Genomic DNA, 15,853 nt, shown 5'->3' on the forward strand with positions numbered 1-15,853 from the left:
TCCCTGCTTACACAGTTGTCAAATTTGATGCCCAAATTTGAGTACCTATAAAATGGCTTTGACATACGTACCTCCCAGAGTAATTTATGCCTATTTTCTCATTTTCCTTCATCCTTGGCATGAAGGAACAATTGAATTAAGTCAAGGTCTTTTCCTCTCAGTTAAATGACTGACAGGTAGAGATTTGGCAAAGTTATCTGAGAATTTCTGGTTAATAGAGATATTTGTGCTAGAGAAAATACAAGAAAGGGGGCCAAAAGTAGGGATTTTGCCACCACAGAGATTTGCAATGACTTAAGTCATTTTTCACAGAATTAATAATTCAGATCTCATGCTATTTCAGCTAGAAGTGGCCATAAACTGCAGAGAGTTTAACCAACCACTTCTGAAAATGGGGATTGATCCTGGGAAATGCTACCTCCACTTTAAGCCATCTCGCCTGAGCAAAATGAAAGCTGTTAGATGATTTCATATCTTCATTAAAACCATCAAAGCAGAAACACACTGCGACAAGGCTGCCAAAGCAGAGAACATTTCCTCATGCTTCAGTGGTTTTGGGGAAATGGGGGAGATTCAAATCCCGATTATTTTGCAGGAAGGCATTATCATGTCCAATTCTCTTTAAAGGAACCCACACACACAGCCCCCTAAATCTAGCATCTAGCAATGTCATCAAAGGAGCTACCTTGGTGTGCATGCTGATGAGGCTAGAAAAAGAATGAGAAACTGGGTGACACACTCACTGAGAGACATGTGCCTTTTTCAAGAAGGGGCAGAGTTAATGCAATCTTCGAAAGATATCAAGAGGTTACCTAAGAACTCTGCCTTTATACAAAGGGCCTCAAAGACCCCTAGAAAGAGGGGCTCTGTTACCTTCCTTCTTGCCTGGGAATTATCTGAAGCCTCCAAGCTGCAGTGGAACAAAGTGTTGCTTTCTTTGGCCAGGCTCAGAGACACCAAAAGATGCATCCTCGGTTGGTTGAGCCAAGGGCTGTATTGGGAAGTATCTTAGGTTCAAACCCAAGTTCTGTTACTTGGAAGGGCCTGAGAGGTAAAAAGTCCTTAATATATGTCATCATCACAATCATTATAAGCAGCAGCAGCAGCGTCATCTTCATCACCACCACCACCATCATCACCATCACCATCTTCCTTGACTCTTCTCTCTCACACCTTGCCCCCAGTGCAATCCATTAACAAATCCTGCAATGGTACTTTCAACATACATCCAGCATCTTCTCACTTCTCTCCTCCTTGGCTATTAACATTGCAATTACCATTGCAACAGCCTCCTAATCAGTTTCCCTGCTTCCATCCTTGCTCCCCTACCTGGCAGCCCAAATGATCCTTTCAAAGTGAAGTGAGATCATATGACTCCTTTGCTCCAAACCATCCATATTTCCTCCATTTTCTTGGAGTAAAAGCCAAAGTTCTTGAAGTAGCCTACAAAGCCGGGCATGATCTGGCCCCAAATCTCTGACTTTATCTCTGCTCACTCTCCTCCTTGCTCCCTCCACTCCAGCCATATGGGCCCCTGGATTTTTTTCTATCATACCAGACAAACTGCTGTCCTCAGGGCCTTTGCATTTGTTGTCCCCTCTGCCTAGATCACAGCATGCTTTGCTTCAGGTCTTTGCTCAAATCGCCTTCTGAGCAAAGCATTCCCCAACTACCCTATTTAAAACCTCAATACCCTTTACTAAGCGGTCACTATGTGACTTCTCTGTGTTATCTCTATAGTGCTCATCACCATCTGACATAAATACTTATTTGTTTTACTTACTTGTTTATTGACCATCTTCCCATCCCATAGAAATTAAGTCCAGTGAGGGCAGGGCTTTTTGTCTCTTTTGTTTAGTCCTCTATCCCTAGTGACTACAACAGTGCTTGGCACAGAGAAGGTGCTCAATAAATATTTGGTGAAATGAGGACTGAATCACTGGCACCCATATCCTGCATTCTTTCACTTGATTTCCTGAGACTCAGGTGTGAAAAGACTAATGAAAGGGTAGGGCCAGTTTGTGGTCTCAGAACAGATTTACCCATTTCCAGTCATCCTTCATGCTTAAGTATAGTCATTCAATAAATATTTATTGAGCACCTACTATATAGCAGGTACTGTTATGAGCTCCAGGTATTTAGCCACAAACAAGACAAAGTCTGCTGGGGAGGTAGAAAGAGGGGAGGGGAAGAGAGGGGAGAGGAGGGGGGGAAGGGAGGGGAGGGGAGGGGGGGAAGGGAGGGGAGAGGAGGGGAGGGAAAGGAGAACAAGCAGAGGAAACAGCAAATACAAATGCCCTAAAGTTTAAGCATCAGCCTTTTCTGACCCCTTGGATGGGGGCCCCTTCTCAGGGTCTCACAATACTGGGAGCTTTCTCTCTTTCATCAAGTCTTGCTATCCAACTTGTCTGCCCCATTAGCAATCTAAGGGAGAGATCCTCTTTCTCATCCTCATTTTTCCAGAGCCTTAGCACAGTGCCTGGCACATTCCATGTGGTCAATAAACATGGGCTGTAATCAGCGGTGAAATATTAGAATGAAAGTATTTAGAAACAGCATCCCTGTAAGGATGCCCTCTTCATTAGCCCTTTGCCCAACATCTCTGTCTAAAGAAATCCTGACTGTCAGTTAAGGCCCAAATAACAGGACACCTTGTCCAGGAAAACTTCCTCAACCTCCCTGATGGAATTTCATATCCTTTCTGAGCTTGTATCTCTATTACGGTATTTATTACCATCTGACTTAAGTAAAAATTTTCCACAGACATCTCATACCCGCATTAAACTGGAGTCCAATGGCAGGACATGAATCCAGCTCACCTTTATGTCTTTGGCACTTAACTCAATAAAGGTATGATGAAGGAATCAATGAGTAGTAACGACAGATAACATTTTCTGGACATTTTCCAAGTGCTGGAAATTTTCTGAGCACTTTCACATTTAATCACTCATTCATACCTCACAGCAACCCCAGGTGGCAGTCATATGATTATTTCCAATTTATAGGTGGAACTGAGACACAGAGAATCAACTTGTTCATGGACACACACCTGGCAGGTAGTGGAGCTGAGATTCCAACACTCTCATTCTGATCTGAGCCTGAGATTTTAGTCAATGTGCGAAAACCACCTCCCCAAGTAGTTTCTGTCTCCTTCTCTCCATTTTGAGTTCATCCCATCCATACTTTTCGATCCTGGGCTGCTCTCACTCCATCCAATAAAATCCCTCTTTTCATTGATCCCTGAGGAGCACTGCTCCACCAAGAGGCACTGCTTCAATATCTGCTCATCTCTCTCCCAGCCTCAGGGTAAATATGGGATTCTGTTATCCCTCAGTGAGCACCCAGGCCAAGTAGGACCCTGAGCTGGCAGGAAGCCTCCACCACATCAGTGTTGATGTCTATCTGCCCAATTAAAGGCAAGCCTGGGGAGTCCTGAAATTATGGACACCCTCTAAATCCTCAAAAATTAAGCATATACTCACCAATGACCTGGCTCTTCCGCTTCTAGGTATATATCCAAAAGGACTGAAAACAGGGACTTGAACAGATAATTTGTACACAAGTGTTCATAACAGCATTATTCACAACAGCAAAAGGTGGAAACAACCCAAGTGTCCATCAACAGATGAATAAACAAAATGTGGTAATTCAGCTATAAAAAGGAACAAAGTTCTGATACATGTTACAACATGGATGAACCTTGAAACCATTATGCTGAGTGAAACAAGCCAAATGCAATAGGACAAATATGGTATTATTCCACTGGTACGAAATATCTGGAATGGGCAAATTCATAGAGACAAGATAGATTAGAGTTCACCAGGGGACTGGGTAGAGGGGGAAATAAGAAGTATTGGCTCATAGGTACAGAGTTTCTGTTTCAGGTCTTGAAAAAGCCTTGGTGATAGCAGCATAACATTGTTAATGCAATTAATACTACTGAAGTGTACACTCAAAATTAAAATGGGATTAAAATGGGAAATTTTGTGATATATATCACAATATATAAAACCACAATTTTTTCTAAAAAGGAATATATGGGATGAGTAAATGGGAACTTCCTCATCTGGGGAATTCTCGATATTCCTGCAAACGTTAGGGAATCCCAATTTAATAAGTCAAGCCCTCAATCTTGGGGCTTACCCTTATGAAACTTATTCCTGCAAAGAAGCAGCTAAGCATGCTTATAATTATGTCTAAGAGTCACCCTCAGAGAACCTCTTTGGTTGCTCAGATGTGGCTTCTTTCTCCCAGCCAAACTCTGCAAATAAACTCATTACCCTCCCCCACTACATGAGACATGACTCCCAAGGGATGGGAGAATGCCATCATGGGATTAAGAATGCCATCTTGACAAAAAGGGGGAAAATAAATGAAACAAACTAAAGTTTCAGTGGCTGAGAGATCTCAAATAGAGATGAGAGGTCAATCTGGAGGTTATTCTTATGCATTATATGCATATTTCTTTTTAGTTTCTAGTGTATTCGAATAGCTAGAAGGAAATACCTGAATCTGGTGAACGGTAATTCAGTAGACTTGATCCATGCATAACTATATAGCTTCTATGGTGTGACCATGTGATTGTGAAAACCTGGTGACTGACACTCCCTTTATCCAGTGTATGGGCAGCTGATTAATAAAATAATGATAAAAAATATATTAATAATAAGGGGGATAAGGGGTATGTGATGGTTTGGGCATTCATTTTTATTTTTTCCTTTATTTTGGAGTAAGGAAAATGTTCTAAAATTGTGGTGATAAATGCACAACTATATGATGATATTGTGAGCCACTGATTGTATACTTTGGATGGATTGTATGGAGTATGAGTACATCTTAATAAAAATGCATTTAAAAAAATATATGGGTAGTCCCAGGGTTGATTTTCCTGGTGGAGTGCCTTTTATGCAGCTTTTTAAAAAACCCTACATTGGTTTCCCCTCTTTATTCACTGAGATTAAACTATCTATGAAAGCAAAACTGACACTTTGCCCTGCCACTATATTTAAGCCTTCATGTCATGAACTGTAGAGTTAAAGAGGAACTTTGTAACCTAAGATTTAAAAAAAGGAGCATTATGTCTAATGCTCTAATAATGCCTCAATATTAAAAACAAAAAGCCTTGATCACGTTTCCCATATGTTTCTGACTCCCCAATGAAAACAACTTCATCTCTGACTTTCAGAATACTGATGCCTGTAGGTATCCAACAACCTATGCAGATAACCATAGGGGACTGAAGTTTCACCAGTGAGAATAATAAAGAAGCCAATGGTAATCTTATGGTATTTAGTTTTCCTTTAAATACCTGCTATACCCTTTATTTTTCTGAAGGCTAGACTCCCTGATAAATATTGTAAATCAAAATATTTCTCTTAATGCTCATATTTGCTCTGAGTTTTCCTTTGGCTCATCTCTCCTGATCACTAACACAACAGAGGAATCAGAAAAGCTAGACACATCATTGGATTTACTTAAGCTGGATTTTCTGCTAACTCTAGCAGTGTTTCCCATGATGTCAGTTGCGAACCCCATCTCAGTAATCTTAGGTGCTACATAAACCTATTAAATAGCACCAAATTGCATAGTGAGAAAATTTATTACCTTTTCCAATTCACTTTAATTCCTTCTGATTACAGCAAGGAAAAACGTCTCACATTGATATTAGTATTTCTTTAACTGCTGTCTAACTCTTAACTAACATCTGCTTTTAAACAAAGATAGAGCAAGCTGCAGGCTTGGAACATTCCAGCCTCATTATGTAGCATAAAATCGATAACATTGCTTTTTCTTGTTCTATTTATTTTTATGATTGCATTCTAATTATGGAAAGTGATGCTGGTTTTCTATTTAGGTGGCTTTTACATAAAGTTGCTTTTTTAAAAATATTTATTTTAACTATATTTGCATAATGTGTGTTATGTTTACAAATGCATAGCATATCTCTAGAAGGGCACACAAACATGGACAACTGTGGTTGCTTCTGGGAAGGAGAATTACATGGCTGGGAGATGGGTGGGAAGGAGGGAGACTAATTTTCACTGAATACCCTTTATCACTTTTGAAGTTTGCATTACATTAATGTGTTATCTGTTCTTAAATATACAAACTGAGGGAAAAAATAAAGTCAGCTCTTTATGAAAAAATATACTTTTTAAATGAGTTAGCTTAAAGAAAAATATTAAAATAATAGTAGAGTAAAGGCTTTGGCAAACCTCATGAAGGTGGTACAAAAATAAATGAAGTGTGGGAAACACTGCCCCCAAAGAACGTGGACCTATGTCCCCTACTGCGGGAAGATGGCATTGTGAGGTCCATAGGCCTCCACTCAGAGCAGACAACACTGGCTTTCTTAGCCAAAGAGTGGTCACAGATGCTGGTGGATGTGGACACTGAGATGGATCCACTACTAATTATTCTGATTCCAAAAGCTTGAGAATATACCCCCAACTGAACTGTGCCCATGTGATGCTCAAGCCCCAGCCCACCCAACCAGTAGCTCTGGTCCACATCCCCTGCAAGAACAAGTCTAATAGCATCCCCCTGCCCCTCACCCTAAGCCATCGCCCTGTTGAGAAACCCTTGTGAGTGCAGCATTGGACCCACAGCCCAGCTGTGTAGTGTGACAGGCAGCAATTACCTCTGAAATGCTAAGTTATTTCCACTCACTGGTGCTTTACCCACCTCATCAAGCTGCCCCTGGACTACAAGGCACTTCAGTCCATCAGGGCAGCCCATTAGGAGAACAAAGTGGCAGCAGAGCTGACCTACAGCAGCCTGGCACTGAGCCTGGTAAATGGTAGGCGTTTGACAAATAAATGGATTACCCCACCCCAGCGTTAGCTCTGGAGGAGACAGTGAGTGCCGTGGGTTTAGGTTGGCTGCATGACCTTTCAGGCCCCTCCAGCCTGACTCACAGCTCGTGTGCTTATCTATCCACTCCTCACTCCGCCTGCTGCTGAACCCTCTTACACAGAGGCTGCCTCCCCTCCAAGCTCTCCAGTGGATTGGGATCAATAGGGAGCTGTGTGATTCTGCCCCCTCCACACCCACTCTGCCACTCAGTCATTTGGGGAATGATTCATATGGGTCTAACTGATGGGAAGAAAGTTATTCCACAGTTTTGCACACTGGATGCATGCAACATTATCAAGTATGCATATAATAGCACCTGATGAGAACCGACTCTGTGCCAAACATGTCAGGGACCTTTGGGATGTGCCTTCAAATATATGGGAGGTACAGCCAATGCCTCTTTACAGAAATCCATGAAGAACATGCCCATCATGGAACCTTGTTACTCCTGGTGGTATCAGCCTTGCACTTTCCTTCATTTTCAGGATAGATGCTTTTAGGGAATGGCAAGAATAACATTTAAAAATCTAAAATGGGTATGGTTTGTTGATGAATCAGAAGAGATTCCTGCAAGCTACAGAGATGAAGCAGGGTCTTGGAGGTTCCCTGCTGGGTTAGGCATTAACCACTTAGTGAGTGGTTTTTTGGAAGGTCCGGAAGGTCTCCAAATGGCTGGGGAACCAGATCTCCAGGGCAGAGGGCACTTCCAGGGGTAGACAGGCACTTCCAACCAATAAGGAAGAATCATATCTCATTGAACCTGGCATCATCATTGAAATCATATTCTAATTTCAGAGATGCTAAAATGTGGGAAAAGTGCTTCTTAGAATCTATGATAAGTGATACTTTCAAAATTTAACATCCAATACAGCCTTAGCGGCATGTGCCAGCTGAAAATCACTGGGGCTGTCAGGGTGTTTTCTACCTAAATATCCACACACTAAAGGCTTTGGGGGAAGCCCATTCTTCATTTCAAGCTTTACCACTGTACCTCCAGAGGAAAGCAAAGACAGCTCCTCAAAAAGCCTCCTTGAGCAATGACAGTTTTGCTGGCCCATTCTGAATGTTCCTCTGTACATGTGCTGGAACTAACTATTATATCTCCAGCATGCTGCGAGGCTGACAGGGAGCTACGAGACAGATGGTGGATTTATGGACTCTATGGCTTCATTTAATCAGAGTGTGTGACATCCTCCTGGACCAAGGCAGGAAAATTTCTTATAAAGACATATGTCTGCATTGACACTAATTGTGCATGTGAGTGGGGTATACACACATACGCATCTGTACACAGCTAGTGAGCATGGATCAGGCTGTTTCATGTGTTAATTAGTTTGTTGAAAGACAGTAAAGACTTCTGCGTTAAATATTTGTGCAGAAGGCCCTTTGCCTTCTGCCTTTAGCTTTATTTATTGCTAAGTTTTTCCTTTCTAGTGTGGCTTTGCTAATAGAATTTGGTTTCTTGATTGAAACAAGCTAGATAACATGATAGACCTTATTCCATGCCTTTTATTCTCTTTCTTACTTAGACTGCTGCCTCCAGGGCAAATGCTGTGTCTTCTTTGTCTAACACCATCCCAAGAACAGCATCGATGCTGAACAAATAAATAACCAGAGTTGTGAAATGGAGTCGAAAATTTATGGAACAGGCTCATCTATCAAAAATTTGACACCCAGAGCACAGAGTCAATTATCAGGTATTAAATTTCTCGTGTTGGCACTTACAGAGGATTTGCTTCCTCTTCATCATCCCTAGCCCCCACTGCCATCCCTTAAAACTAACAAAATTGGGAATACTTTGGACCAAACTCAGCTTCCCTTAAGACTCTAAAAACTACTGGAAATGACAGGGGTTATGACTCCCCAAAAAAAAAAAAAAATGAAGACCCTGAAAATTCTGTCTCACATTCAAATCCTGGTAAAATGATAACATCCTAAATATAACTGAAACATTTTAGCACAGATGGTCTTACTTGATTTTCACAAGATCGTAAAGCAAATCAGGCATCATTCCCATTTTAAAGGTGAGAAAACTGACACCCAGAAAAAGTGAAGTTGATTTCATCAATGTAAAAGAAAGGAGGGAAGGAAAAGAGGGAGGAAGGGAGGATGAACAAGAAAAATCAAATTAGTGACAGAGTCAAAACTAAAACTCAAGGCCAAGACCTTTCCTAGTCTATTACAGAGCTATTTTTCCAGCAATTAAATAATTCCTCAGCCCCATTTGGTAACAGCAGCAGGAACAGAATTAATAGTTGTAATTCTAATAGTACTCATGGTGGTATTAGGAGTAGCAGCAGCAGCTGAAGCAGCATTAGTAGCAACATTATTGCCTTATTTTGATATACCATGTAATTTTCCAGGCACTTTCATGTATAGTGTTCCATTTGTCCTTCAAAACCACCTTCCATGGTAGTTACCACATGCTGCATTCTATGGTGAGTAAGCTGAGGCTCAGAAAGGTTGCTGCACTCCAAAATGCACAGCATCTATGGGGCCAGATGCTTTTCCTAGAGCAGGTCCTATTCTGGTTCCCTCATCAGCCTGGTGCCATTTCACCTGCCTGTCTGAGCAGCTGGCTGATTCCACCCTGCAGGCCCAGCTTGGGGAGAAAGTTTAGAGTGGAGAAGTAAGTATCAGTGATGGGATCTCAGAAAGCTATCAAAGGAAGGGGTCCCACTGCAGAGGGCTTGGCTCTCATGGGGTGGCTGGAACTGGGCTGGTTCCCAAGATGGAGCTGAGGCTGGGGCAAGGAAGGTGCAGACTGTCTCCTGGTCTCCTGGCTGATACTGTTTGCCATATCACCCTGTCTCCAGGCACCGTCTGTCATCTCCTGATTTATCTCCGTTTACCCACAGGAAGAAGTCTTTCTGTTGGGTTGAAGGTAATGCATTTTGATATTTTCCATTGTCTACATGGATTAGAGCCTCATAATCCAGGAAGCTAATCCCAGGAGCTTAGATGTGGCCAGATCATGGTGAAATCCACCGCCTGGAACTCTGCAACTCCACCTTTGGAAAGCACAGTGCACCCACACGCCTACCCTGGGCACAAGAGCACCATGGCCATGCCCACCCCACAGGCACTGGCTTTACAGTGGCAGGCTCTGCAGATCGGTGGTTAGAGCACATGTCTGTGTGTGTGTGTGTGTGTGTGTGTGTGTGTGTATCTTTGTGGGCTACTGTATGCCAGAGACTTGTATGTGTGCGTGTGTGTGTGTGTGTGTGTCTATCTTTGTGGGACAGTGTATGCCAGAGACTTCCAGTCTTAAATGTCATCAACTTGCTTTGTGACCCCATTCCAGATGCTCTCTTTGGGGTTGCAGTTTTCGCATCTGTGAAACAATAAGGACAGTGGGCAGAGAAAGGAGTATCATGTCACCTGCCCTTGCTACTGCATGGAATTCAGGAATAAAATGAGAACATGGATATTAAAGTGTCCCAGAAATCCACATCATTTCTGCAATTAATGCATATTACTTGCTTGATAACAAATAATAAAACACATACATAGAAATATGCTGGAAATTAAGAAAACAACTTCCAAAAGGGGCAGCATTACCTTGTGCAGAAATGGCAATCCACAACTGAAATCCTTGATTCTGGGGTGTGGACTTGCAGATGAAAGAAGTACAAACCACAGGGCCCTTCTCTGATGCTGTAGCCTCCCCAGCCTTCTGGTTAAGTGAGTTGTTGGTACCTCTCCCTCCACAGAGAGCGGGTGAGGACGGAGGGATTGGTACCCAGACCTCCAAGCTATTCATTCTTTTAGAAGTATAGACGGGTGTGGGGAACGGATGGCAACTCAGCCCCAGAGAGGGAGAGGTGTAGAGAGAGAAGTGGAGCTGTCAGTGTGCTTGATGTTAAGTAAAACCTACCAAGACTCAGCTGAGAATTTTAGCAGAATCCAAATGTGCTAAGAAAAAAAAAAGGCATAGCTCCCTTCTTTAAGGTTCACAGCTAAGCTGGCTAAGAATCACACATGCCAAGGTTAAAAATAAAAAGCAGCCGTCCCTGAATGACACGAGCCAGGGGAAGAAAGCCCAAGGTATGTGGTTTGGTGGTGGAGGGAGAAGGGAGTGAGGAGGGTTGGGATTCAGGGGAAAGATGTTTATTGGAGGTCACCATATCTAAAAGGCAGATGCTCAGAATTTGCTGTTCTGAAATTTGAAGGCACTTCACATTGGCAAAGGGTTTCATAATGATCTTCTGATTTTCCATCTAGGAAACCCAGGTGTGCATTAGAGTATGATTGCAGCTGTACCTCTCAGGATTCACTATCCGAAGTATTTTGCCTCCTCCATCGTGGGGTCTGACTCAGACAATGTCCTCGGGCACCTGGATGGGACGCTTGTAGGTCACAGCTTGGAAAGCACCATGGGCCTTTAGTACTGGCACCAAGCCAGACCTGCTGGTGTCTGCCACACTGTAACACTAACAAGATGAATCAGTGCTGGGGCCACCCATGGGCCCCTGCTTGGCTCCACTGGAGAGAGACCAAGTATTTGCCTCCTGAGAAGGGTGCTTGGCCCCAGCCCTTGCCCCCATAACCACGACCACTGCAAGCCAGGCCGAACTGGCAAAGGGGACAAGTTGGCCCTCTGACTTCCCCTTCTTGCAAATTCCAGGTGCCCTATTCTGAGCCCACTGGTTTCCTCTTCTAATGATGCTGTTTTCCTTTGTCCACTATCCTTATGGCCCTCCACTGACTAAAGGGTTTTCTTTCATAAGAATAAAAAAGTATCCTCAGTCCTTGGATCAGCTAACACATTACTCCTCCCTAGTTCCATTACCAAGCAGACACTTCTAGAAAGTCTTCAAGAGGTCAGGTGAATGGTGAGAAGTCTATGACCTGTGTGCTATGGGGAGCCCATATTATGCCACTACCAGAGATGCCCTCACTCAGCCTGTATGGGGACCAGTTCTACACCATAAAGAGCTTGGCAGGCAGGTGGGCACTGAACAGTGGAGACTCCTACAATACAGAAGATTCCATCTCCAGACATCACCAGTCTGGTAACTATTATCGCTGGCAGTACAGTGGGGATGTGGGTAGCCTATGTATCGAGTGGCTGCTTCTAGGACCCCAGCCAGCCCTCATCTGAGGTACTTGCCAGTTTCCAAAATTCCACCTCCTGGTTGCTGGATGAGAAGCATCACCCAGTACTTTTTTTAAAAAAATACATTTAAAGCACTTTTGAAAGGCCTTAGTTGGCAGGCAGGGTAACGACTGCTGTCCTGCCCATTGTAATGGATGAGAAAATCAAGACTCAGATAGTTTAGGGAACTTGCTCAAGCTAAGTGACAGCACCAAGGCTCCAATCCAGGGTTCTTTCCACCACCCCAACATGACTGACCCAGGGTCAGAGCCTCTGGAAGTCTCAGCCCTTGTACAGAAGCAAATACCTGGAGCTGAGAATGAGACTCCGAACTTGCCTTTCTAATCCCAAGACCTCAGGCCACCCTCTCATTTGGCCTGAACCGTACCGATTTTGCCCAAACTCAGAGTCTTGCCGCAAGAGTACTCTGTCCTGACTTTCTCCTTCTCAGGGTCCTTCATATGTCCGGGACCAGGGTCAGAGAGGGCTGGTTCTGACAGCACATGTGCTGATACCCCTTCCTTGAGCACCCTACTCCACCCCAAAAGCTGGACAACGGGCCAGCCCTACAGCCTCACAGAGAGGTTTTCCGGCGGCTCCAGAGACAACAGGGAACGCCCTCTTCAGTTCAAGAAACCACGTGCCCCCTCTAGATAATCACTGGGAAGTTCTGCATAAGTCCTTCTGTCAGCGTCTCCCCACCTGTCAGCCTGAACCAGCTGGTTAAAGGGAAGAGAAAAGGCAGAAAATGGCTCTAAGGATGGAGCCCACAGGAGCCAGGGTGCACGGAGTGGGGCACCTGGTCCTTACCTGTACCAGTCCAGACCGCGGCCGTAGTTTCTGTCGAAGAAGTGGGGCTCCGTGCCCAAGGCCCGCACGTCAGGGTGCACGCGGATGAACTCCAGCACCGCCCGGGTGCCCCCCTTCTTCACGCCCACAATGAGGGCTTGGGGCAGCCGCTTGGTACCCAGCTTCGGTGAGCCGGAGTGGTTGGAAGCGGAGAGGCGAGGGGCGGGCACGGCGGCGCCGGGCGCGGTGGGAACGTTGGGCTCGCTGGGCGGCAGCCCCGGGGAATCGCAGGGGCGGGAGTTCTGGAGAAGTTTCTGGCCACCCGCGCTGGGGCCGCGGAGGCAGCGAGGCGCGCCAAGTAGGCGGCTCTGGCCCAGGTCGTCGCAGCAGCACAGCAGACTGTAACACAGGTAAGTGCAGGAGACCGAGAGCGTGAAGGCGAAGAGCAGCTTGCGCGCCCTCCGCGGCTGAGGTGGCCCCGCGCGGCCCAGGACCCTATAGGCCATATCTCCATGGGCCCGCGCCGGGGGTCATGGTTTCCGAGGGGGCACCGGCGGCGGAGCTGCTTTGGCCCTGCGGTCGCCTAGAGGGCTCCCGCGGCGCTGCCCGGGACGCGCGGGTCGGACGTAGGGGGCGCCGTTTTCTCCAGGCGCTGGTGGCCCAGACGCGCACCATGCGGGGGGATCCCGAGGGCGGTGGCTCCTCCGGGGACAGGCGGCTGAGCTTCCAGCATCTCCCCGTCCTGGGCTATGGGGCTCCGGGCAGCGGGGCTGCTCCTGGCGCTTCTCGGCTTTTAAGTGCGCCAGGTTCGGAGCGCGCCCAGCGCCCGAAGCCCCATTCCCAGTCCTCTGCGCGTCGCGCACGGATCGCTCGCCGGCGGCGCGGCCGTGCTGGCTGGCTGGCGGACCGGACGGTGGCGCTGGCGCGGGCCCGGTTCCGGCTCCTCGGGAAATGCCGAGGCGAGCGCTCTGCCAGCTCTATTTAAGGAGTCGCCTGACGTCAGCCGCGCGGGTCTCCCGAGCCCGCGCGGCGCCGGGGGACATGGCCCGCCCCTTGCGCCCTCACTTTCTAACCTCTCCCAGGGACCTTCTACCCCATGCCCTCCGCACTCTGGTCGCCCCCTAAGGAACCCTGGCCAGCTTGCGGCTGAGAGAGAAAGGTGTTGAGGCATTTATTCCACCAGCAGGCTAGACACCCCATATCGCTGTCCTCTTGGCACCCAGAGGAGGGAACGTGGGTCGAGATCGCGCCCATATCCAGACACAGACCCGGGGCGCAGACGCAATCCCCATGCATTGATACATGGTCCCACACACAGGTATACAAGCACCCTGACTGGACATCCCCTCTCCCCCACCCTCCACTGGGCCGGGGGGGGGGGTGATCCCCAAACCTGGGTATAGAAACACTGACAGGGACACTCCTCCCCGCCATTCCCCTGTCATCCTGCCAGATAAGACACACAAAACCCGGAAGAGGATAACGTGCCTTGTGCACATACACGCGCGGGACTGGGACACGCGCTCTAGACGGGATGGATGAGTGAGATTCCGTGACTATTAATCGAGCTCCTTAGCTCCCCGCGCGCTGACTCACATCCAGGCGGCTCGCTCTGTCTCACACCCATGAAGCACGCCCTCCTACCGGTCAACCCACCTCTCGCTGGGGCCTGGCAGGAAAGCGAGCTCCGAGAAGCCGACTCCGGGCCGGACAGGTTCCTCTCTTAGAGGCAGCTCGCTCGCGGCGGGCCGCTCCCCGGGGAGCTGACCAGGGTCCCCCACAGTGTTTCTAAGATCCAGGATGCCGCGCGGGCTGCTTCACGCAGTGAGACCAGAAGGTGGAAATAGAGGGCGGGGAAGACCTATCCAAGAGGAATTCCACTTCGAATGAGCCCTGACTACCCACAGGACAGTTCTCAATGGCCATGCCCAGAACAGGCTTAGGACATTCCCAGTACTGCTCTGAAACTAGGATATATTGAAAAGTTCCACAGTACTATCACCTCCCTTCCAAAACTCTGTTTCTAGTAATGCCATCTAAGACCCCATTCTTGTTATTATCACCCTGCTGACATCCTGAGCTTGCAGCCAAGCAATGTCTCTAAGTGTTTCTTATGAGTGCACTGATTAAGACACATCTACTCCATACTGTACTTGTACAGTGGGCTTTTTTGGACTCATAATGTAGGGCCTTACACTTTTGACCTGATTAAATTTCATCTTGTCTCATCAGCTCACTGCTCCAGTTAAAAAAAAAAAAGTCTATTTGAATCTTGAGTCAAAATGTAGCTTTCATTTATTCAAAAAGTAGAAAGATTGAATCTCAGCTTTACCGTTTATTCCAGATGTCTCTTGTGCAAGTGGATTGACCTCTCTGAGTCTCAGTTTACTTACCTGTAAAATGGAGAGTTATGATTAGGTAACTCAAAAGTGTCTTGGGGTTCTGATGTGTAATTTTATGATTCTGTGATTCCAGTATCCAAGGAGCACCATATCATCTCCATGATTACCATTTAATTAATTCCTCATTCAAATTACTAATAAATATGTCAAGCCAAATATATTGAAAGGAGTACTAACATACTTTCAACAATTTTCAAATTGTGAACCTGTTTTTCTGCACTCCATTGTTAAAATTACAAGATTTAACATGGAGTAACCCATTCTGAAAAGCATCCTTTTTTCTTATGAATAAACATGGACACAGTTGTTTATCATAATTCTGTGCTTGGCCCAATTTTTATTATTTTTTATTTGAGTCCATAAACTCTTAAATTCCTGGGTATTTCAGGTGCATGAGAACTAGTCAGATTTTCTTCTTCATGTGTCCAATAAGAATAATGACCATGATTGTGGATAAAATTTTTTAGGGAGTAAGACAGTGGACATACCTGCTCATATCCTCCACTCCTACATTTTGTAGTAACATCATGATTTCCCTTTGGGAATATCAGGTAGGATTATGTTGGGTTATTTGGTTTGTCAAATAATGCCCATTTAAGATCTGTATTTATCTTTCTGTCAAATGAAAGACCAGATGAAAATGATCCAAGTCTGGTATTGAAGCTCCACAATGCTAGGAACCCAGGCACCTTCTACCTTGTTGCTCTAC

The 15,853-nt window shown here is 45.8% G+C and overlaps 1 protein-coding gene across 1 annotated transcript in view; it reads right to left on the reverse strand.

Moving 5' to 3' along the window:
• Positions 1 to 13,676, reverse strand: part of HS3ST2 (heparan sulfate-glucosamine 3-sulfotransferase 2) — a 132,121-nt gene extending 118,445 nt beyond the window's left edge. The window contains exon 1 of the mRNA XM_037814688.1: positions 12,764 to 13,676. Within this exon, the coding sequence (XP_037670616.1) occupies positions 12,764 to 13,248 (485 nt within the window). The 5' untranslated portion in view covers positions 13,249 to 13,676. The remainder of the gene's footprint in view (positions 1 to 12,763) is intronic.
• Positions 13,677 to 15,853: the final 2,177 nt, after the last annotated feature.

This window comes from Choloepus didactylus, chromosome 21, assembly GCF_015220235.1.
Source record: "Choloepus didactylus isolate mChoDid1 chromosome 21, mChoDid1.pri, whole genome shotgun sequence".
NCBI lineage: Eukaryota > Metazoa > Chordata > Mammalia > Pilosa > Megalonychidae > Choloepus > Choloepus didactylus.